At 41.1% G+C, this 23,879-nt stretch overlaps 1 protein-coding gene across 2 annotated transcripts; it reads left to right on the forward strand.

The window, feature by feature from the left end:
• Nucleotides 1-20,546, forward strand: YBX1 (Y-box binding protein 1). 2 transcript variants are annotated; one of them, XM_082687147.1, is made up of 8 exons: nt 1-342; nt 1,018-1,081; nt 11,688-11,721; nt 14,460-14,549; nt 14,845-15,147; nt 15,418-15,500; nt 19,119-19,384; nt 20,149-20,546. In XM_082687147.1, exons 1-7 carry the CDS (start codon nt 177-179, stop codon nt 19,351-19,353), a joined length of 975 nt encoding a protein of 324 aa, XP_082543273.1. In that variant the 5' UTR covers nt 1-176; the 3' UTR covers nt 19,354-19,384; nt 20,149-20,546. The 2 variants fall into 2 exon arrangements, with proteins under 2 accessions (XP_082543273.1, XP_082543274.1); XM_082687148.1 differs by lacking the exon at nt 14,460-14,549 and having other exon boundaries at nt 40-342.
• Nucleotides 20,547-23,879: the final 3,333 nt, after the last annotated feature.

Here is a 23,879-nt window from a genome sequence, read left to right on the forward strand (position 1 = left end):
TCGCAGGGCTTATCCCGCCCGTCCCGCCATTCTCGCTAGTTCGATCGGTAGCGGGAGCGGAGAGCGGACCCCAGAGAGCCCTGAGCAGCCCCACCGCCGCCGCCGGCCTAGTTACCATCACACCCCGGGAGGAGCCGTAGCTGCCGCAGCCGGCCCCAGTCACCATCACCGCAACCATGAGCAGCGAGGCCGAGACCCAGCAGCCGCCCGCCGCCCCCCCCGCCGCCCCCGCCCTCAGCGCTGCCGACACCAAGCCCGGCACCACGGGCAGCGGCGCAGGGAGCGGCGGCCCGGGCGGCCTCACATCGGCGGCGCCTGCCGGCGGGGACAAGAAGGTCATCGGTGAGGGCTGGACAGGGACGGGGGTGGGGCCGTAGGGAAGTCCGGCGGCGGAACCGTTACCCGAAGCGTGGCGAGCCGGCGGGCGCGCGGCCGGCGGGGACCGACTCGGCGGCGCGCGGCCGCCCCTCCCCCAACCCCCCCCCCACCGCCACTCGCGCTCTCGCGGACGCCGTTCCGCCCCGGTCCGCGTGCCCGGCTGGCGCGCGCGCGCGTCGCCTCCCGCGCCCCCTGCGGACCCCGCGCGGTCGCGCGCCCCTCCCCCCGGGCGGCCGCGCGCCGCCGACCGCGTGTGCGGCGGGGTCCCTCCCCTCCCCGGCGGCCGCGTGCGCTCGGGCCCGCACGCCGTTGTTCCGTCCTCTCAGCCCGCTCCCTTCCGCGTGTACCCTGAGGGCGCGGCGCGCCGCCTACGCAGGCCCGAGTGGGCCGGGCGCTTCCCCTTCCCTCACGTGCTCTCCGCCCCGCAGCCGCGCCCGCCCGCGGGCTCCGCGCCCCGGGCCTGCCCGCGGGCCTCCGCCGCTCCGAGCCCACCCACGTGTGCTGTGGGGCCAGCGCGCGGCCTCGGAGGAGAAAGACTGTCAGGTGGTCGCGGGGCCGGGTGCCCAAGCGTGGCGGGTCTAAGAAAGGACGTCTGGTAATCGTGGGGTTTTTGTGTTTTTGTGTTTTTCTTCCCTCCAGCAACGAAGGTTTTGGGAACAGTAAAATGGTTCAATGTAAGAAACGGATATGGTTTCATCAACAGGTGAGATGACCGCCATCGTAGTCTCCGTCCTACCTTTTGCATGCTCTGCTCCGTGGGTAGGCTGTGTGTGGACGAGGAAGGGTGTAAGCATGTGTAGCTTGTTACTTCTTGGCAGTGAGTCTGTTTTCCTCGAAGATTGAAGAGATTAGGAATTTAGACATGGTCTTTGTTTTACAGCTAAATATTAATTTAAAATCCGTTTCAGAGGCTTCTTAGGTGAGGAGCAATTTAAAAGGCAAGTGCAGTGAGTGAGCCAACTCTTAACAGAGCAAATTGAGGAAACTGAGGTCTAGTGTAATTCTCTTAACTATGTTTATTCTTGTCAACCCTTTTATAACTTTATGAAATTGATAGTAAAGAACGTGATGTGAGCACTGATTAGTAGATATAGGTTATTTCTAATGCCTTAATCTTTGTAGGTAACAAGATTTGACAGTGCAAGATTTGTCATCTTGACTGTTAAGTTTATATGGTCTTTGTTTAATGTTTTCAGTGTGTGTTGTCTTGAATGCTTTGGATAAATTTCACTTTAGGACTACAGTAGTTTCTGTTATGTTCCTGTAGTAGCATCTGAAAAAAACAGCCTCTTTTCCTTTCTCAGTTTTTATTTCTCATACTCTTGGGGCTCCATCTTTAGGATTAATCTTCAGACTCGTTTGTAGCAATAGTGACGGTAATGTGCAGTTTTACATACTGTACTCTTCATGGTCTCCCTTGTGAGCCGGGCATCATTTTCAAGATGGCTGCCAAGCAAGGCTACTAGTGCAGTTGCATATGGATGTAGAGCATCGTGTGTGCTCATAGCATATTAGCCTTACAAGTAGGATAGTGTCATCTCAGCATTTTATTACATCCTTAATCTAGAAGGCATTAAACAACCAGGTGTTTTAAAGAAGATCTAAGAGTAAGAAATAATACTGCATGCATGTGAAATGGACGCTACTGCAAGAAACCCAAGTGGGCAAGATCAAGCTTAAAGATAGACCTAATTGGCTGGTGAAAAACCTTTCATTACTCAACCCTAAAGTATTGTCGAAATGTTCAAAGCAGAAGAGATTTTAAGCGTTTGATGGCATGTTTTCCAAGGTTGCAGTTGTGAGGAAACAGTTATGTTTCTTCCAAAATCTTTGGGAATTTCTACTCTTAACACTGCTTTTGTGACAGGCCAAGGCTACATTTTTCAGCAGTTTTTTAGTAATGGGTTACTAGAGATGAAGGAAGGGAATGCATGGCTCTTTATATTTGACTACTACTTAGTTGATCTCTCAATGTTAGGATTTTAGTTTGTATTTCCCCTCTTACTCTGACTCTTCTTACCGTGCTAACCCTTAAACCAATAGTTTCCAAATTAAAGTGGGCTTATTGTTCCTGGAGTTTGTTAAAAAATACAAATTCCTCAGTTCTTTCTTTCCAGCCTGGATTCTTTGGGTCTGGAGTACATTTTTAACAAGAATTCCAGGTGATTATGTTTGGTGGGCCATCCTTTTGAAACACTGCCATTAACCCTTTACCTAATGTAATGCTCATGTACACATTAGAAGGGACTGTAATTTGCAGCCTTTTCCGTGGTTAGATTGTAGTTTGTGTGTGCTTTAGATGTTGTACCATGTGCCTTATGTTTTCCTGCATTTTTTTGTTAAAGAGACAGAGGTTATGATTTTTGAAGTGAACAGTTGATAATCCAATATAAAACATGTACTCTAAATTATTTTATGAGATGCCACTCCTTGAATATCTCCTTTCCAACTTGGAATCAATCCTGTTGGTGGTCCTTCAGGGCACATTAAATATAGATAGACTTTTGATCATCCTTTGGACTGTCCTAACCTCAGCTTTTTGTCAAGTTAACTGGTTTAAATGTGCTTTGTGTTTCTAAATTGGTTATTGTAGTGATTCTAAGACTTTAGAGTCACTGTAAAATGTGACAGCAATTAAGTCTAGTAGAGGTTTGCCTTGATTAAGGGAAAATACAGGTCTTAAAAAACTATAGTTTGGTACCAGTTTCCAGGTTGGTTAGGTATGTAGGGACTTGACTTGGCTCTTGGTCGGGTTTTGGGAGGAAGCAGAAACATGCTGCTTCTGTAGAAAGGAGAGGATGTAGTGTTTGAGATTATTGCTGTGACTATAATTTTAACCTTGACGTTCTATGAATTTCATTCTGGTTCTTAAGAGTTTTGTAATGAAAATAGAAGATAATTTTTATGTAAACTTTGATTTTAAAGAAATGTGTTTTCATTGCAATTATTTTGATCTAAATGACTACCTGTGAAAGTAATGTTGTATCCTTATCAAAATTATTTTTTATAGGGTTTTCTCCTGGAGGTTTTCTTGGGTAAAAGGTGCTAAATAAAAGCGTTGAGCTTTAGAACATCAAACATTTTAGCTGCTTCTTTTTTTTTTTTTTAAGATTAACAGAATCTAAGAATTCTGAAAAATTTATGGTTAGTCCTTAAGTATGCTGTGTCTTGGAAACAGTGGTTGGATTACGTGATTAGAGGCATTTATTAACCTCCTGTCCCCATTTCATATTTTGAAAAGCTTCACTCAAAACTGTTGAAAGTGTCATTAGATAGATGCTACAGGGGTCAGTGGTTTCAGGGTTTGGTTCTCTGCTTTTTAAATCTGGAAACCCAATTTGTCTTTTGCTTCCTGTTGTTGAGGATTAATCCATGCTCATGAAATTTGAAAAGTTGACATGAATCAGTAACAGTTTTAAAAGTTTTTCATTGGGATGTGCGTCTTTCATAGTGACCACAATAGAAATACTTCTCTGTTCTCCAGAGTACTTAAAAATGCTTAATCAATCATTCCAGAGTTTGGGGGTGGGCAAGGAATTCGGAACAGAGAGAATCCAGTAGGTAAGAGGACATAAATTGGTGGCCTACTAGCTGAATCTACCTTCAGATGTTCTGTTTGGATAACACAGTCTCTGGGAAAGAACTGGAATGAGTTGGTGATACTTAAAATTGGGGAGATAATCTCCAAAATAATCAGATTACTATCTTTCTAAGATCTGAGTTTTAGCTTTGGGACCTGAAGTCCCATGTAAATAAGATGGGCTGGCCATGAGTATTATTGACACCTTTAAATGGGGTGTACATTCTCTTTACCACAATATGTCAGGTTTGGTTTTCTCCTGTATTGACTTCCCTTCCTGCCTGGCCTCTGTACATTTGAGTTTATTATTCTAGGAAAAGGTATAATAAACTAAGCCAAGGAAGGGTTTAGCTATCTTCAGGAAAAATACTTAAGTCATGGCTGTTAGGTTTAGTCTCTCTTTTGGGGATTCCCTGTGTATACAACTGATGAAGGTGACTTCCTTCACACAGTGGTGACACACAGAAAAGTGGCTAATGTTTTTCAAGCACTTACACCAGACATTACTATAAATGCTTTACATGAACTAAGCCATTTAATCTCAAAATACTTGAGGAGTCAGTATTCTGAGGCACAGAGAAGTTGAGTAACTTGCCTGTGAAGCATGGAAAGTAATAGGGCTAGGATTTGAACTCTCATTTTCTGCCTTTGGAGTTTGTTCACTAACAGCTATTAACACTGTTCCTGAAAATTGGCCCTGGTTCTCTTCAATTTGGCTGGTGTCCGCAGTTACAGATTATTTCTTAGGTTGGCTATTCTTAGCCATCAAAAGCTTATGCCTAAATGAGACCTAGCAGTCACTGGAGCTCCTCTGTGTGCTGGCTTAGTTTCTCAGATTTGAAAAAATTTGCTTTTTTGCACTGCCTGTTATGTGCAGTTAGGTAGTGCTGTAACAGAGTTTAGTGCGGATTGGCTTTACAATTAAAAAGGATTTCCTTAATATAGCTAATACTAGGATGCAGTGGAGGAATTAAAGGAGAGCGCCTTTGACCCTTGTATTACTTGTGAATCTTTTAAGGGTTGTTTAAATAAGACTGTATGACTGACATGGCCTAAAATATTTACTCCCTGGTTCTTTGTTCTAAAAATTTGTAGACCTGTGGGAGAGTGATTACCAAGTCTCCTGGACTGTTAAAATCAGACTGAATTTGATGACAAATGGTAAGGGTATATCTATATCATAGAAGGTGTGGGTAATTTGTAACATAATTGACTACATGCTGTGGCACTAGGGAAGACTTGGTGGGTGCTGTTAAGGAAGGATGGGTGGGTGGAAGCATAAAAAAAATGATACCTAAGTAGTCCCCAAATCATGGTGTATCGTTTTGGGTAGGGGGTGTTTTTGTTTTAATCTCAGAGCTGAGGCTCTTCAGAAGGTGACTTCTATATAAGGCACTTCAGGATTGATTTGTGTGCTGGTTGTGTTAACTACTGATTTTAAGCTGGCCAGAAGTCATCCTTATTCACCAAGTTACTGATAGATAAAAGCTTTTCCATCTTGAAATCTAGAGTAGAGAATGAGCTTACTTCTGTTTACCAAGTATTGGGGCTGTTGTTGCTGGATTTTCCACCCTTCAGTCTTAGCCCTTGGAAACATTTACAATCCAGCTCACTGAGGCAAAATGATACAAAATAGTGGGCCTGCTGGCCCATAAGAAGTGTTTAATAGAAAACCAATAAAAAGAGAGGTAGGGTTTATTATCTTACGGCCATCTGCAGAAGTTGGAAATTGGTGTCCAGATGCTTTGGGTTACGGAGCATATATGGATGCTAAATCCTAGAGGTTTTTATGACTTAGAGTTAATAATTTGTGCACTTGGGCAATTTAAGCTGTTGAAAGGGCTTGGTGTGGTATTCTGCAACAAGATAATAGGATAAAAGTATTTAGTTATGGGTAGATGAGCTTATATGTTAGGTTTCATTTAACACAATGCTGTGGTTTCACAAAAGATTTCCTAAAATTCTAGGACATTTTGAGACCCTTTTTAATCTGTATAAATTTAGTAGTGTAACAGTTTAGTGCTGGCTGCATGTTTTTACCTTCATTGTGCTACATTGGGAGCTTTTAAGAGACTTCTATTTGTAAATCCCAGCAGAATTTCTTTTTTCTTTAGCATTTTCCAAACTTAAAATGGTAACCCCTTTTTTTCTTCAGCCTCTCGCTATCTGTGATTCCCTTTTCCTTGAAGTCCATACTGTGGCCTCATTTGCTGAATCAGGACAATATTACTAGTCAGGTGAGAAAACCTGAGAGGAAGAGTGTTTATGAAAAATTTTCAGTGCAAATAATGCACTTAACAACAAGAAGAGGAGTAGTAGAATCCAGCAAAAAGCGTACACCTGAGTGCAGGAGGACTGTGCTGTATGGAGTAACACTTTTGGGATATTGTCGGCCTGTGCTGTCCAGTACAGTAACCATTAGACTTGTAGGAAAATGTGGTTCTTGCATCTGAGAAACAGAATTTTTTTTTTTTAAACTTGAATTTTAAACTGATACCCAATTTAGTGTTTGTTTTGAGCTACTTTCTTATGAACAGCTTGCGTTTGTGAACCTACTTTTCAGAAGTGTAAAATATAGAGCAGATTATGAAGGCCCAGTATGAAAAAAGAAATGTAAAATACTTCAGTTTTTTATATTGATTTTTATACATGTTTAAGTGGTAAAACTAATTTTACCTGCTTTTACTTTTTTTATTGTGGCTACTGGAAAATAAACATAGATACAGATTTCTGCATGCTGTCCCAAAGTACTGCATTCCTGTGAGTCCTTTCATGAAAGTGAAGTGGCATCAAGTGAACTTTCAGATAACAGGGCAAACCTGTATTGAGCTTGCATTTTATTTCTTTCGGACAGCAGTACTAGGCACTGGGCTGCCAGTAAAATAATGTCTCAACTGGCAGCAGTACGGATGGGCTTGGGTTTGATTATAGTATGGTCTTTAGGTAAGTGTTATTTTACCCCATTGTCCGAACAAGGCGACTTGCCCCAAATCAGAGAGCCAGGATTCGAACCTTGGCTCCAGTGTTTATAGTAAGGAATGCTGAACCACACTGCTCTATATGTACACTGCCTGCTCTTCTTTCCTTTTCCTCCTCTCTGATCAGTAAGACTTAACATACTATGATATATGGAAAACAGTATTGGGTAATTAATTCAGCTGCTGCGTTGGATCAAAGGTGGTGGCCTTCTAGGTTGAAATACTTGAAGATAGGCCATGTGTTAACTTTTATTACTGATGCTTAGCAGATTTTATTTATTTATTTGACAGAGATCACAAGTAGGCAGAGAGGCTGGCAGAGAGAGTGAGAGGGAAGCAGGCTCCCTGCTGAGCAGAGATCCCGATGAGGAACTCGATCCCAGGACCCTGAGATCATGACCTGAGCCAAAGGCAGCGGCTTAACCCACTGAGCCATTCAGGTGCCCCAGTTAGTTAGCTGCTTTTAAAGATTTATTTGTTTTTGGAGGGGAGGGGGACAGGGAGAAGGGAGAGAGAATCCTAAGCAGACTTCTTGCTAAGCACAGAGCCCAACAGGGGACTGCATCTCATGACCTTGAGATCACAACCTAAGCCAGAACCAGGAATTGGACACATAACCAACCGACTGTGCCACCCCAGACACCCCTAGTGAGCTAGCTGATTACTGTACTGGTCTGCCCTGTCCATAATTTTCCACCCTCAGCAAAGTAAGGTAAAGTTAGAAGGATGTCTCTTGGTTCTCAGCATATACCACAGAAGATATGAATGCCTGCCTGCCTTTTAAAGATTTTATTTATTTATTTGACAGAGATCACAAGTAGGCAGAGAGAAAGAGGAGGAAACAGGCTCCCCACTGAGCAGAGAGCCCGATGTGGGGCTCGATCCCAGAACCCTGAGATCATGACCTGAGCCGAAGGCAGAGGCTTAACCCACTTAGCCACCCAGGCGTCTCTCTTCTTATTACATTAATAATGGCGGGTGTTGGTTGTATTTAAAGGTTTTTTTGTTTGTTTGTTTTGTTTTGTTTTTTTTTAAAGATTTTGTTTGAGAGACCACACAGAGGGAAGGGAGAAGCAGACTCCCCAGTGGGCAGAAAGCCCCACATGGGACTCAATCTCAGGACCCTGGGATAATGACCTAAGGTGAAGACAGATATTTAACCAACTTAGCCACCCTGTGCCCTGGTCAGCTTATTTTAATTACTGCTTTTTCCTCTTCCGTGAGATTTCTAGTAGCCGCGAGCATGTATCTTGCTCCAGTATCACTACAGTACACCACAAACTACCACTCAGCGACTGCTTTTATATGGCTTATGAGCCCAAAGTGGTGGTTACATTTGGGGGAGGAGATAAATAGCAGAACCTTGGTCTAACGGAATAGCAGGTGAGAATGTAGAGGTGCTTGTTATTTATTGTTGTCCTCTAAAAAATAGACCATCATGCTGTAAGCTGCCTATGGAGCTAAAAATGTAAAGATTTCCAAACTGGTCCTTTTTGAGTTCTTAACATAGTAAAGATCGGGGTCCGTAGAGTCAAATTTTACCACTGAGCAGATGAACTCACACTTCATTTTCCTAATTTGTAGAATGGGTTAATGATAGTGTCTACCTCAGGAATGTGAGAATTGAATGGTCTGTATAGTTAAGACATTTGGAACAATAACTGGAACTTAAGTCCTCAGGAAGGTAAGCTGTTGTATCTAATTTTTCCCATTTTGCAGATGAGATAGCTGTCCAAGGTTGCACAGCTATTAAGAGTGGAATGAGTACTAAAAATGGGGTTTTCTTTTGGTAGTTACCTTGAATTTCTGCATAGTCACTAAAGTTGTAACTAGATAGATCTAATGCATCCAGACTATAGTGTTCTATCTAGGCTAAAACTGCATTTTTCTGAGTTGTCAAATTTTCTTCTAAAATCCGTGTATGCTTTGGCCATATATATAGGGTTTATTGTCAGCAGAGTGAGTGAGTGCTGTTGTCTGGCACATAAGAGTGAACCTTTTCTTGGTTTCTACATGTCTTTATACCTGCAAAACAACTTCCTTCAGCTGTCTTTCAGAGGATGCATTGTGTGTCTTGCCTACCTTGTACTGTTTTATTTGTTTTTTTGCTTTTTTTAAGATTTTATTTATTTATTTGACAGAGATCACAAGTAGGCAGAGAGGCAGGTAGAGAGAGAGAGGAGGAAGCAGGCTCCCTGCTGAGCAGAGAGCCTGATGCCGGGCTCCATCCCAGGACCCTGAGATCATGACTTGAGCCGAAGGCAGAGGCTTAACCCGCTGAGCCACCCAGGCGCTCCCTTGTACTGTTCTTAAGAAGATTGTTCTAGGGGGGTGTGGGTGACTCAGTTGGGCTTGGGCTCAGGTTGTGATCCCAGGGTCCTGGGTTGGAGTCCCACATCAGGCTTCCTGCTTGGCCAGGAGCCTGCTTCTACCTCTCCACCTATTTGTGTTCTCGCACTCTCTCAAATAAATAATAATCTTAAAAAGAAAAAAAAGACTGTTCTAATTACTAGATAAGTTGTTCATAAATTTTCTAATTCCTTTTATTACCACCTTGAAGTAAAATCTGTAGATAACTACTTGCCTTTTAAGGTTTTATTTATTTGACAGAGTCAGATCAGAAGCAGGGGAAAGTGGCAGGCAGACGGAAAGGGAGAAGTAGGCTTTCCACTGATGGGGGAGCCTGATGTGGAACTCCATCCCAGGACCCCAGGATCATGACCTTAGCTGAAAGCAGATGCACATCTGACTGAGCCATCCAGGCGCCCATTTTTTTATTGTATAGCGTATTCTAAATGTACATAGCTATTTGCAACTATATCAGAATACATGAATAGTGCTACCACAGAGACCAACTGTTAAATTATGTGTTGGCTACCCAGATAAAAAGTGGCATTATCATTAAATGAAAATTTCTATGGAAGTTGCATTTTTAGTAAATTTAATGTATATTAAAACTGTAAAATACTAGATTCAAAACCCAAGTTATAATAAATGTACTTACATGAAAGTCCACTAGGATACCAAATAATTCTTGACCTCGTCCTCCAGCAAGCCTGATACCCTTCACCCCAGTTATGTTAAATTGTGCCCATCTTTGGAACAATTAAATGGCTGATGGTGGTCAACACTGCCCCTGTTGAGAGTTCCTGTTCTAGACTTAGCCTACCTTTCCTACTCACCAGACTCACCTACTTTCCTACCTCCTCCTACTCACCAACCAGGAGAAGGTTGCACTTCTCCTTAGGGCCCCAGGTTTGGAATTCAGTCCCAGTGTTGGAGAGGAGAACTTAATAGTGATGGCTATGGAACTTTGTGGGATGCCTGTAGACCTATTTGACAAGCATTGTGGCAACCATTTATTCCGTGGGTTTTCTAGTATTTAACTAGCTTGTAAAGGTCAGTTTTTAATTAGTTGCCTTGAGTAGCTTAAAATTCTGTTCCATAAGTGAAATGTCCTCATGTTACGATAGTCCAAGCTGTGTGGGTTCTTTGGTGCATTTCTTCCTCCACAGTTCAACAAGGAGCCAACAGTCAGTAAGCCAGTCAGTCTAGTTCATTGCAACCTTTGCTCCTTTTGTCATTAAAGAACTCTTATTGAGCACATTCTCTTTCTGACCTACTGGACAAAATGAAGAGGGTTTGGGAGGTCAGTAAAGGTCTGAAAAATGGTTTCTCCTGTGGTTTTTGCTTATATAATATAATCTTAATCCTAGTGTCCCAGCTAAAATAAGTTCGTTCTCCCATTTCCCCCTCACTTCCTAAATCCATGTATCCATATGGTTTTCCCCATTTTTACCACAAGAGAGAGATCCTCAAATACATTCTCTCACACATAAGCCCCATTATTTAGGCTTCCATCAGACCTTGTCTGGGCTTCTAGGCTATTCTTTAGAACTAATTGGGCTCCTTTTGTATATGAAATTTCCCTAGTAGCCACTAAATGCCATATTCATCTACTCAGAGGCCTTTGGTGCCTCCCCTACCTACATATTATTTAGCCCCTATTCTTTACCCTCCCCCACCCACAGCCATATTCCTCATGCTCCAGCCAGTTTGGACTCCGCTTGCATTGAATTTGTTAGTTGCTGCTTTACCCAGATCCTTGACTTCTTTTCTGTCTACCTCTGGAACGTCTTTCTCATTTTCCATTAAACTTTAAGACTTAAGGCACATGTTCCCTCCTTTAACACTACTTTTAAAGTCCTAAAGGAGATATTTCAACCATATTTCTTTAGCAATTTGACCAGATATTTAATGATTGCTGTGAAATGGTGTCCGGTACGAAGTGAAGGGGTTGTGTGTGCTTGTAGGAAGTTGTCTCATTCGTCCTCGCCACCTTAGTTCTCCAGTACAGTGCTTGTTGCCACAGGAATGGAGTTAAGAGTGGTGTATGCTAGAAAGTTGTTAATATTTGGTAGGATAATAAGGAGTGATAGTTGCTAGTCGCTTAAACCCTCTTAATAGCCTTAATGGCTTAGTAGGTCACACTTAGACTTTTTTTAATCCTTCTGCAGATAGTGAGGTCACAACTGTTGGCAACTGCTTAGTCTCAAAAAAAAAAAAAAAGAAACAAACAAACAAAAATTAGGTTTCTGCTTTAAATTTTTTGGGGGTTTGTTGGCAGGCAGAAAGTCTCTAACAATCGGGAAAAGAGGGGGGAATGCACAAAGAACCGTGGTTATTCTTAACCTTTGGCAACATGAAATGTATTTCATTTATGACTTGTTCAACTTGGTTCTGTCTTGCAGGAATGACACCAAGGAAGATGTATTTGTACACCAGGTGAGTGCTCGTGTGAATGTTTCCAGTCCTAGTTTTAAGGGTTGTGAGAAGAGAGAAAGGGGTGGATGTTCTCAACTACTGTTCCTTGCAAAAAGGTTATTATATCCAACCACCAAACAATTTAGCTCCCACAGGAAGAGTGGGAGCATGCTTAGATGTATACGTTGAAACATTATATTGGCTGTTTACTTAATTAAAATAGGTGTTTCAGATGGGTATTTTGTTAATAGCTGTAGCTTTTTTAAATGAGGAAAGGTGCTCAACTCAGACTAAATTTTTGAAACCCAATTTCAAAGGAAGAAAAAAATCTCTCCATTAACCTAAACTTGAACTGATTTTGCTATAAATACACAGAAACTTTGGTGGGGTTGTTTTCAAACACTGTCACGTTTTAACCTCTATCAAGGGCAACTCACAGTGATCATGGGGAAAATAGGACTAAACTGCCAAAACCTGTCAATTTGGAAGGAACACTATAACACCAACAAAGTTAGCCTAGGTCCTTCTGTTTATTCTAAAGCACTTTGGATGGCAATTGTCTTTGAGAATTTTGGTTGGCTTGGAAAATTGTGACAAAGTTGGTAATTATGTATTAAAATTATTTACATTGGCTTTAGTGTTTTAAGAGAAAAAACTAATGGGATTAGGTGTCATATGCTGAACTTTCACAAGTACATTTAAGAAAAATATTTTGGAAAGTGATCATTAAGCATTACTTTTATTAAAGTAAGCCACTGCCAAGTAAACACTAATATCTCAAACTTCAGTATTTCATGGGCTCCTCACAGGTGTACACCGGTAGGAAGAACACAGCTGTGTATGTGTGCACTGCAGTTTATTCGCCAAGACTGTTGAAATATTGTTACTGTGTATTGAAAATCAATCCTAAGAACTTTTTAACCACTTTTTTTACTTTCTATTCAGACACCAAAAGATACAGTTTTCACACTCACACTGTTTCTCAGGCAGGTGTGAGCTTGGATTGGCAGCATGTTTTTTTTAGGAAGGGCTATCTGAAGTTGGTGCTTTGTTGCTTTCTGAGGTACAGCATTCAGTGGCAATCAAGGGAGCCAGATCAATTTCTAGTATGTCCAAAACCTTATCGAAAATCTCAGGGTCAAATATGTAGTTTTGGAAACATTTTAATTGTAAACATATGGGCACCTGGCTGGCTCAGTAGGAAGAGTGTGAGACCCCTGATCTCGGGGTCATGGATTTAAGCCCCATATTGGGTATATAGATTACTTTTTTTAAAAAATGAACTTTAAAAAAAAAAGGACTGCTCGGTGTTACTTTTAAAACAAATGATTTATAAAATTGAATGCCAACTCCTTTGTGTTCCTTACTTCTGCATATTCAAAGGAATATGCACACTTAGGAACAAGAGACAGCAAGGCTGGTCAGTCTTGTTACTTGTCAGCAGCACAAAAGGGTTTGGGGAGATTGGGGGTGTTCTGGAGTTGCTGACCAAAGTAAGCTTTGCAATTGTAATTATCCATACTTCTGCTATCCCCTATGACTGCAGGTAATTGAGAGTTGGCTATATATGGAAGGTATGAAAACTTCGTGACAGTTTAGATGACAGATGAGATCAATTATTTGGCTGAACACATGTCACCCACTTGGTACTGACCCACAGGTGTCACCAATATGCTTTCCTCTTTATTTTGGAAGTGGTTCAACGTTTAGTTGTTTCTTGGGACTTTGGATGCTCAGGTCTTAGTGTATCAAGGAGACTGCAGTTCTGGGCAACTTAGCTTAATTGGCTTCAGCTTTGTTGGTTGTCCTGCCTCCTATGGAATGGAAATGCATGAGTGATCCTGTAATGGATACCGCTGTGATGTAGTAGAACGAACATGGGATTTGGAGTCCCAAGACCTGGATTTAGAAAAGTCCATACTGTGCCACTTAAGCTGTGTGACCTTGGGCAAGTCACCTAACCTTTAAAAGCCTGTTTATTTGTAAAAACGGAGTAATAATACCTCACATTTGTCAAAATGAGATTGATTAGGTAATGCATGAAGGAACTTTTTACTGTATTAAACTCAAATGTGAGGGGTTATTCTTCCCTTTTTACTTAGTTGTAGCAGTCTAGAGAACAAGTAACAATGTGAGATTTATTGTATGCTGAGGAGGTAATAACTGACTATATATCCCATGTGGTCAGATAATGTAAAGAGTGGCGCATGGTCAATACATGTGAATTGCATTTCCATTGAAGTATTATCACAGACCAGTTGGAAGGGATTTTGGTTGACATTTGTAATTGAGTTTGATATGGTTAACACAGGGACAAAGTTGGTTTGGTCAACTTTGAAGCATGCAAAACTAAACTCGCCTGTCATCTAAACTGGCCCTGTGTGGGGCTAGCTTCTACTATTAAGTGCAGTCTTTGGGGGATAGATGGATATCCTCATTTTGTATAAAGCTACATATGATGCTTTTGCAAAAGGCATTTAAAAAAAAAATACATATTGTTGTGTCTTGAGTGTTAAATTACTTGTTTTAGTTTGGAAATAGTGGTAAAATGCTGGGGCCTTGTAAGATTAGAGCATTTTGGTTGAGGTTGGGGGTAGCATTGGTCCCTGTTTTCCTAAATTTATTGACGGTTTGGTCTTATTTAAAGCTAATTTTAAGTGTATATCCAAGCTAAAATAATATTGACTCTGGTACATTTTTGAATGAAAAAGCACATTATTCTCCCCTGTTAATCTATTTTTGGAATGTGATATTACTAGACTGCCATAAAGAAGAATAACCCCAGGAAGTACCTTCGCAGTGTAGGAGATGGAGAGACTGTGGAGTTTGATGTTGTTGAAGGAGAAAAGGTGAGGATGCTTTTTGTGTAAAGGTTTGACTTCAGTATGGAAATATTTTGGAGATCTCATCCGTTAGGATGGTGGCTCTAATGTGGATGGCTGGGTCAGGTGACCACATGAACACAGGTGCATCAAGCCTAATGTGCTGCAGTTAGAGGGCAATCTCTTCAGAACAGTGAGGAGCTGATGTTTAATCATTTCTATGCACCCCCGGCCACATAGACCCTTTTTTATTTGTTTTGTGTAAATTTTGGTAAGTGTACTTAATTCTGTTGTCACTGTCAATATATGATGGCTTTTGTAGGGTGCGGAGGCAGCAAATGTGACAGGCCCTGGTGGAGTTCCAGTGCAAGGCAGTAAATATGCAGCAGACCGTAACCATTATAGACGCTATCCACGTCGCAGGGGTCCTCCACGCAATTACCAGCAAAATTACCAGAATAGTGAGAGTGGGGAAAAGAACGAGGGATCGGAAAGTGCTCCCGAAGGCCAGGCCCAACAGCGCCGGCCCTACCGCAGGCGACGGTTCCCACCTTACTACATGAGGAGACCCTATGGGCGTCGACCACAGTATTCCAACCCTCCTGTGCAGGGAGAAGTGATGGAAGTAAGTGTTCAGTTTTCACCAAAAAGTAAAAGAAACAGCATGTGATAACTTTACATAAGACTGCATTTTAAGCATTTTCTGGGTGTCTCCCTTATGTTGGAGTAATTAATCTTAATGGGAAGCATTTTTTAAATTTCTAGTAGATTAATTTATAATTATAGTTACTAGATGATTGATTTATTTATTTTAAACTCCTGTATGCAGACTTTGGATTTGTCTGATTGGGTTTTTACTCTGTTACTGTTTCAGTCAGCTTGATTGTCTTTTCAGGGTGCTGACAACCAGGGTGCAGGAGAACAAGGTAGACCAGTGAGACAGAATATGTATCGGGGTTATAGACCACGATTCCGCAGGTATGGTTTGTATTAAATTTCTCAAGCATATGTTAGGACTCAGCAGCATCCACCTTCTCCTGCAGTCTTTTGGAGTCATCTTATTTGTTAACACTTAACATTTTCTTTTGTCAGATGCCAAAGAGGTGAACCCGAAGTCAGTTATCTTTGAGAATGTGTTCTTTACCTCACACTGGTTAAAAACAGCTTGTGTAGATGAGGTCTACTTATATTCAGTTGTGGGTTCCCTCCCCCCCCCCCCCCCGAAATGAGGTTATGGAATTTCAGTTTTTCTGTCCTTGAACAGGTAAGAGAATAGTTCAACCTGTGTTGTATGTTTAAGACCTACTTCATGGGGAGGGAGAAAGGTAAAGGTAAGCATTGCCTTTAAAGCATTAGTAGTATGTGAACTACACCTTAATCACGAATGAAGACTCCACAGTGTTACCTCTGAGATGGCATACTTTTCCATTAATCACTTATCAGTTTAGGTTTTTTGTCACCCTTAAGTTGCAAAATGAAATCACTGCAATAAAGTACATAGTAACTGGAGAAGAGTTCCATGAGCCAGATGTGTTTAGTGTATAAACACATGATATATTTGAGGCAATCAGTGTACCCAGTCTGTCCCAGTGGGTGGATAGAATGGTGTTAACAGCTGTTTCTTTTAAGGGTCTTTTCGTTAAAGCATTGAGTCTCCACATGTTATCCTTAAAACTAATGGGTTGGATAGTTAAGGCAATACAGTAATAATTCTTAACTGATCACTTATGTAACAGCTTTAACTGTACATACCCAAATAAGTTTGAAGAAATTCCTTACTGTAAAATTATTCATAATACAATATAGATTGTATACATTGTGACTCTGTAGGAGAGGTTTCCAGACAGGGACACACACCCACATACACAGACCCATACCCAGGTTTAAAATACTTCAAGGAAGGTGGAGCACGGACGCTTTAGGAACTAGGAACCCAGCTGAGGTTGCACTACATATCAGTATATGTGCATTGAGAGTTTTGCAGTAGCTAGTGTCCATAATTTATTCTTTTTTTATTTCTAGAGATGTGTGTTGTGTCCTGAGTTTTTATTTCATGAAAATGGCCTGGAGTTCTAGCTCTGCTTCATTAAAATCTCCACCAGGAGATTGTGTTAGCCTTGTGCTTGATGTTGGAGAGCAGTGGGTTTTCCCTGTTGAGTGGGGAAGATTATTTTGATGCTGACTGATAAGCTTTGTTGATCCTGAACTGAACTATTATTCAAACTAGTTTTAAACCTAGACAGAGATACCTTGAAACATTGCAAATAATATAACAGTATCGTTTTTTACAGTGTTCATTGTTTTTAGAATTGGTCTAAAGTGGGCTCTCATGGCAGTCTATACATTACATCCATGGGTACCAACGGCAGAAAGTTTGCCTTTTTGTTACACTATAAAGCTGCTTAAATTTTTTGCCTAGCTTCATTGATGTCTTTAAAAGGTAGCATGTGAGTTTTTGTTGTTGAGTGCTTCAGTTTTGTTGTTTGCCTTTTAAATTAGACATACTGGTCTCATTTGAATGAATAGACAAGTTGGTAGTGTTGATTACAAAGTATAAGGAAGGAGTGGTGTTAATAGAGTAATGGTTACAGGGTCCACTCAGCATGCTTGTATTTTGCAGCCATTTTTGAGCAGCAGGCTCAGATGGAGCAGAGTTGAATTAGTCCAGCATTTATTGATCCAAATGTAGATCCTAATTGGTCATAATTAATGGTGGGCTTTATAATTGGGTGGGAAGGGAGAAAAATATTAAGGAAGAATGGAAGATAGAGTAAGTGATAGGAATGCTGGATTATAAATCCTAATGGAAATAAATAATGGGAGAACAAGAAGGAATTAAACTTAGGAGAACAGGAAAAGGAGTGTTTGGAGAGTGAAGTCCTTAAAATTGGGAGAACCCAAATAGGAAACAGCTGGATAGGAGGTAGAGTTTAAATGCCCAGGTTATTTGGGGTTGTCAGAATAACTAAAACAGGAAAAGCATAGTAAATGGAACATAGCCTAACATAAGATTTGAAAAGCTCAGAGTTTTGGAAAGAAATGGGGAAAATTGACTTAGAAGCTAAAGTGATTGGATAAAGCAGCTGCATGTGAAGGCTTCAGGGGAGAGCTGGCAGTTTTGCCAAAGACTGTCTAGGAGGTTCCAAAACTAGGGAAAAGGGTCTCAGGAAAAAGGGAGGGGAATTAGTTGGAGCCCATGGTGACCAGTAGGTATAAAACACACACACTTACAGGGGCGCCTGAGTGGCTCAGTTGTTAAGCCTCTGCCTTCAGCTCAGGTCATGATCTCAGGGTCCTGGGATCAAGTCCCTCGTTGGGCTCTCTGCTCCTCTCTCTCTCTCTCTCTCTCTGCCTAGTTGTGATCTCTGTCAAATAAATAAATAAAATCTTTAAAAAAAAAAAAAAACCACTACAATCTTGATGTTTCTGGGGTGCTGTGATTATGGATGGAGGAAAGGCCAAGAAAACCGCTTTCTGACATTTATAGTCACCAGCAAAAGCAATTCTAATCTTTTCCTTGGTGTTAGAAATCTTGATACGATACTTTTTTGGTCCTGATATCTTTAATTTCAGGCTATTAAATATAATATTGCTAGAATGTAAATTTGAACTTTTTTCTAAGTGTACACCTCTGGATTATAATATTCACAGTTATGCAACAATTACCACACTTTTTCTAATTACAGACTTTTTCACTCCTTCCCCCCCACCCCCAGCCAGAAAAATACCCTTGTGTCCATTAACAGTCTCTCATTTCCCTGTACCCCAAGTCCCTGGCTGCTACCAGTCTACGTTTTCATGGATAAGTCAGGGTCCACCACATGGATGTGCTGTTTTGTTGAAGATCTTCATTAGTCAGCTAATGGGCACTTGTGAATGCTTGTACATTTTTGTTACTGGTAATCACGAAATGGATACTTTATGGGTATATAGACCTGTGAGTGTAATTGCTGGGTCATATAGTGAGTGATTCTTAACATTTTGAGGAATTGCCAGGCTGTTTTCCAAAAGCTGCTGTACTGTGATTATATTCCCACCAGCAACATATATGAGGCCTCCAATTTATCCACATCCTTACTGGCGCTGGTGCTTTTCTGATCTTTTGATTGTGGCCATCTTGGGAGGGTGTGAAGTGGCCTCTTTGTTTTGAATTGCATTTCCTTAATGACTGATGGTTGCTGTATGTTTTGATGTATATAGAGCATCTTTTCTTTTTGATATCCTGCTTTTTTTAGCAAGTGCTCATCTATCTGTAAAGGATTAGTAGCACTTGGTTCCAAACCTGGCTATCATGGAGCCCCTTTAAAATGACATCATAGTGTCTGGTGTTATACCACTTCCAGTCATTTCATGATGAATTTTGTAATAGGTTATATACTGTAAGTTTGCTAGTCCGTTAAAACCGGTTTTAAATACACATCCTCTTATTTACAAATCCTTGCACAGACATCCCATCCAGTTTGTAAAATGGGAAGCAAGTTTGTGCTTTTTGGTTTTTTGGTAAACAGGCCAGATGTGATATTTAGTGAGAACACCGGTGGGTGGGTTAAAGAATGAAGGTTTTATCATTGCAACTTTGCACAATGTTCATTCCAGGGGTCCTCCTCGCCAAAGACAACCTAGAGAAGATGGCAATGAGGAAGATAAGGAAAATCAAGGAGATGAGACCCAGGGTCAGCAGCCACCTCAACGTCGGTACCGCCGCAACTTCAATTACCGACGCAGACGCCCAGAAAACCCTAAACCACAAGATGGCAAAGAGACAAAAGCAGCCGATCCACCAGCTGAGAATTCGTCCGCTCCCGAGGCTGAGCAGGGCGGGGCTGAGTAAATGCCGGCTTACCATCTCTACCATCATCCGGGTAAGTAGGCATAGGAGGCCTTCTGGCCTCTGAGCAGTCATGGGTGGTGGTCATTCATGCAAGAGAAAAATCCCGGTTCATCAGGTAAGATGAGCCAATGTTCTTTAGGATGTCTTTCAGCCATAGTCCTTTTCAAATTACCTAAGTATCCAGTTTGGGTAATGGCAAGTATCAGGGCCATACTTGGCCTATCTAAATCTTGAGTATTAGAGCCTTTATCAACTGTTCTGAATGGAATCTGTGATTCAGTAGTAAGCTGAGTTACGTCTTGCTATATAACTACCCTAAGAAGTATGATGATTATGCTGTGTTTATTTTTAAAAAGAGGTGGGATAGCTTACTAGAATAACCTGTGTGGTGATGAGCAGTATAGTCTCTTTGGGGAAAGTGGCAGGTTTGACATATCAGGTCTAAAGTTAAGGGATTCCTTTACATTCAGTTTTTTACTTGTTTCTGAGAAGCATGTAATTGTCTCTGTTTGGCTCTGGAATTGTCATTTCTAGCCAGTGATACTTTTGTTTTTTTCCCTTCTATTATATTCTGGGTGGCAAAAGGTCATGCAGAACTGACAGTAGCCTTTCTTGTCACAGAGCATTGTTCACCCCTGTTGGATCAGTGTCTTGGGATAAAGAAATAGATTTGTGAATTCCTTCCCTACTTAGCTAATGTAATCTGGAGCAATTTCGTGTATACTAAAAGAACGTTGTAGTCAATTGTGCAAGATAATCTTAAATTTAATTTTTTGTTTTGTTTTTGTTTTACAGTTTAGTCATCCAACACGAAGAAATGAAGATGAAATTCCAGCAATAAGAAATGAACAAAAGATTGGAGCTGAAGACCTTAAGTGCTTGCTTTTTGCCCATTGACCAGATAAATAGAACTATCTGCATTATCTATGCAGCATGGGGTTTTTATTATTTTTACCTAAAGACGTCTCTTTTTGGTAATGACAAACGTGTTTTTTAAGAAAAAAAAAAAAAAAAGCCTGGTTTTTCTCAATACACCTTTAAAGGTTTTTAAATTGTTTCATATCTGGTCAAGTTGAGATTTTTAAGAACCTCATTTTTAATTTGTAATAAAAGTTTACAACTTGATTTTTTCAAAAAAGTCAACAAACGGCAAGCACCCGTTAATAAAGGTCTTAAATAATTGTCTTTGTGTATATTTTTGTCTTGTCTTAATTTTAGTTTGTTAAGTCCTTAGTTGGCCATAGGACCCTTAGCTTAAACCTAGCTGCAAATAGATGGTACTCACCGGATTAGTCAAATTTCCTTAAAATGTGTAATTTTTCAAGTGACATACCTGTTGGCTCATACTAAACATCAGAAAACATTTACTAGGATGATTTGGCCATTTTCTTTTTTGTAAGTTGTTTTTGCTGAGGGGCAGTGGCAAAGGGGAGAGAGCATACATGCTCCAACTGGATTCTGCAAATCACTTATTTCCTTCCTTATGGAAGAGTTACTTCAGCCTGCGGCAGAGCCTGGCTGTACTCTGTAAACAGGCTCACTCCTGTGTGTGGCTGATCCGAGATGGTAACAACAAATGTAATGCCTGTAGGAAGATTTACTAAAGAGTATGGAGGTTGGTGAAAATAATTCTGTGGTCTCAACTCCCTTCTAACCTAAACCTGTTCTGATTATTCTTGTACAGTGTCTGGCTAGATGTTCATTTGGGATCATCCTGACCAGTGTTTTGGGCCCAGAGAGAAAAGGTGCTGGGGATTTAGAGTGGCACTTCGAGGAGTCCTGCAGTTATGTGTAAGTCCAGGTGGTGGTGCCCCTTTCCAGAACTTGCTCACATTTCAGAACCAAGGTTGTATTGCCCTGGTACCTTTAATTCTAGGGGACTGTTTAATAAGGTGGGAACATACTATTTAAGTAGGCTAGTGTCTTTCAAACTCCTCCTAAACTTGGAGCCTTTTTTTAAGATGCTCCATGCTGACAAGAGTACAATGGAACAAATTTGGATACTGTTGATGGTATGTAAAGTATACTTTTTTATAATTGCATCCCTAGGATATGTATGTATCATGGAAATGACTAAAACAATATTGGTTAGGGGCACCTGGGTGGCTCAGTGGGTTAAAGACTCTGCCTTCAGCTCGGGTCATAACCCCACAGTCCAGGGATCGAGCCCCACATTGGCCTCTCTGCTTAGCAGGAAGCCTGCTTCCTTCTCTCTCTCTCTCTCTGCCTACTTGTGATCTCTATCTGTCAAATGGATAAATAAAATCTTTAAAACAAAAAAAATACTGGTTAAATATCCAATAACAGGTATTCCCCACTTTTCAAAATTCTGCATTATACCTTAGCACTTTTCTTTTAAGGGAAGATTTAAATTATTGTTTTTGCTAACCAAGAAATCTGACAATTTCTACTTTTATGAAAATAGCATTTGTTGTTGGTTTGGCTGCAGTTTTTAATGTATTTATTTGACAGAGATCACAGGCAGGCAGAGAGAGGAGGAAGCAGGCTCCCCGCTGAGAGGGAGCCCGATGCAGACTCTATTCCAGGACCATGACCTGCGCCGAAGGCAGAGGCTTTAACCCACTGAGCCACCCAGGCACCCCAGCATCTGTGCTCTTTAAATTCAAGTTAACATATAGTATGGTATTGGTTTCAGGATTAGAATCCAGTGATTCATTACATTCATTACCTGAATGACATTCTAAATGCCACTCTAAATGGCATTACATAAAATACCCAGTGCTCATCCCAACAAGTTCCCCTATTTTATTTTATTTTCCTTTTTTTTTTTTTTTTTTTTTTTTTTAAATTTATTTGACAGATCACAAGTAGGCAGAGAGGGAGAAGCAGGCTCCCCACTGAGCAGAGAGCCCAATGTGGGGTTTGATCTCAGAATCCTGGTCCTCAGCTGAAGGCAGAGACTTTAACCCACTGAGCTATCTAGGCACCTGACAAGTTCCCCTCCTTAATGTCTAACACCCATTTAGTCCACCTCCCTCCAGTAATCCTCCATTCTCTATATTTAAGAATCTCTTCATGGTGGTTTGCCTCCCTCTGTTTATCTATTCTTTCCCTTCCCCTACCTTCATGTGTTTTGCAGGAACTCGTGTATTTGTCTTTTCTCTGATGTCTTTTTTACTTAGTGTAGTACACTATTTCCATCCACGTTGCAAATAGCAAGGTTTCTTTCCTTTTTGATGGCCAAGTAATACTCCCAATTTGTGTGTGTGTGTGTATACATACCACATCTTTATCCATTCATCTGGACATTTGGGCTTTTTTCTTGAGATTTTATTTATTTGACAGAGATCACAAGTAGGCTGGGTTTTGTGGGGGAGCAGGCTCCCTGCTGAGCAGAGAGCCCATTGCAGGGCTCGATCCCAGGACCCTGAGATCATGATCTGAGCCAAAGGCAGAGGCTTAACCCACTGAGCCACCCAGGTACACCTGGACATTTGGGATCTTTGCATAATTTGCTGATAGTGCTTGTATAAACACTAGGGTGCATGTGCCCCCTCCAAATCAGCATTTTTTAATCCTTTCAGTAAGTAAAAAATACAGAACATCTCATGAATTTGTATGTCATCCTTGGGCAGGGGCCCTACTGATATTCTCTTACTCCAATTTTAGTAAAATACATCCCAAAGTATTAGCAAAATCTAAGAGATAATTTGTTTCTGAGAACACAAGTTTTTCCATATAAGTTAGTGGTAATTGATTCTTCACTTGACACTATTTAGCTTACAGAGGGTTCCATAGGAATGGAGTGCTTTCAGACAGCAGGAGAGACCTGTAATGTTAAAATGTGATTTTGAAAACCACAGCAAGGAAGAAAGTTTCTTGTGATAACAGTCTTGATGCTAGTGTTGCAAACAAAACTACCTATGTACTTTTTCATGTGTCTTGTGTTGGCCAGCAATTGATGGATGTCTTCACCATGTATAAGGATTAGGTAGCCTAAGTCTCTTAGCCAACCCAGAGAATGCATTCTCTCTACAGCCAGGGTGCAGATGAGAACCTGGCCTGGCAGTCACATGGTGCAAGCATGAGACCTGGGAGAAGTTAGCACTTGGCCATATGGGAGAGTGGATGCATTGTTTTGCCAAAGCAGCAGCAATGGTTTCCTCATCTGATAACTGCCTTAGTATTTGACACTTAGCTTTGAGCCCGGTGCTCTAGCCTTAACAATTACATACATCTCATCCCTTTGTAAGAATATGTGGCTGCAGCAGAGTAAGTGTAGGAAGAGTGGTAAGAAATGAGGTATCCTAGGTCAGGCCTGTGGTATGCTCTGTTTTAATCAAAATGAGGAATGAGGTGACGATGCTTGTCATGGTTTCTGTTAAAAATACTGTACTTAAGGGCCTAGGTAGTACATGGAGATGGAAACGTGTGAAGATTGGAAAGGAAACCGTGACAGGCAGCACGGATGATACTGGTAACAAAAAACTTGCTGTCGGTTTAAGAATGGAGAATGTGTTAGTAAATGGCTAAAACCTACTTGTATATAATAAAAAAAGTTTTGC

The sequence above is a fragment of the Mustela nivalis genome (assembly GCF_964662115.1).
Source record: "Mustela nivalis genome assembly, chromosome: 10".
NCBI classification, from domain to species: Eukaryota; Metazoa; Chordata; class Mammalia; order Carnivora; family Mustelidae; genus Mustela; species Mustela nivalis.

Coding starts and splice junctions, on each gene's coding strand:
- YBX1 (XM_082687147.1), top strand. CDS start 177: ATGAGCAGCGAGGCCGAGACCCAGCAGCCGCCCGCCGCCCCCCCCGCC. Junction 343..1,017: donor CGGGGACAAGAAGGTCATCG/GTGAGGGCTGGA, acceptor TCTTCCCTCCAG/CAACGAAGGTTTTGGGAACA. Junction 1,082..11,687: donor GGATATGGTTTCATCAACAG/GTGAGATGACCG, acceptor TCTGTCTTGCAG/GAATGACACCAAGGAAGATG.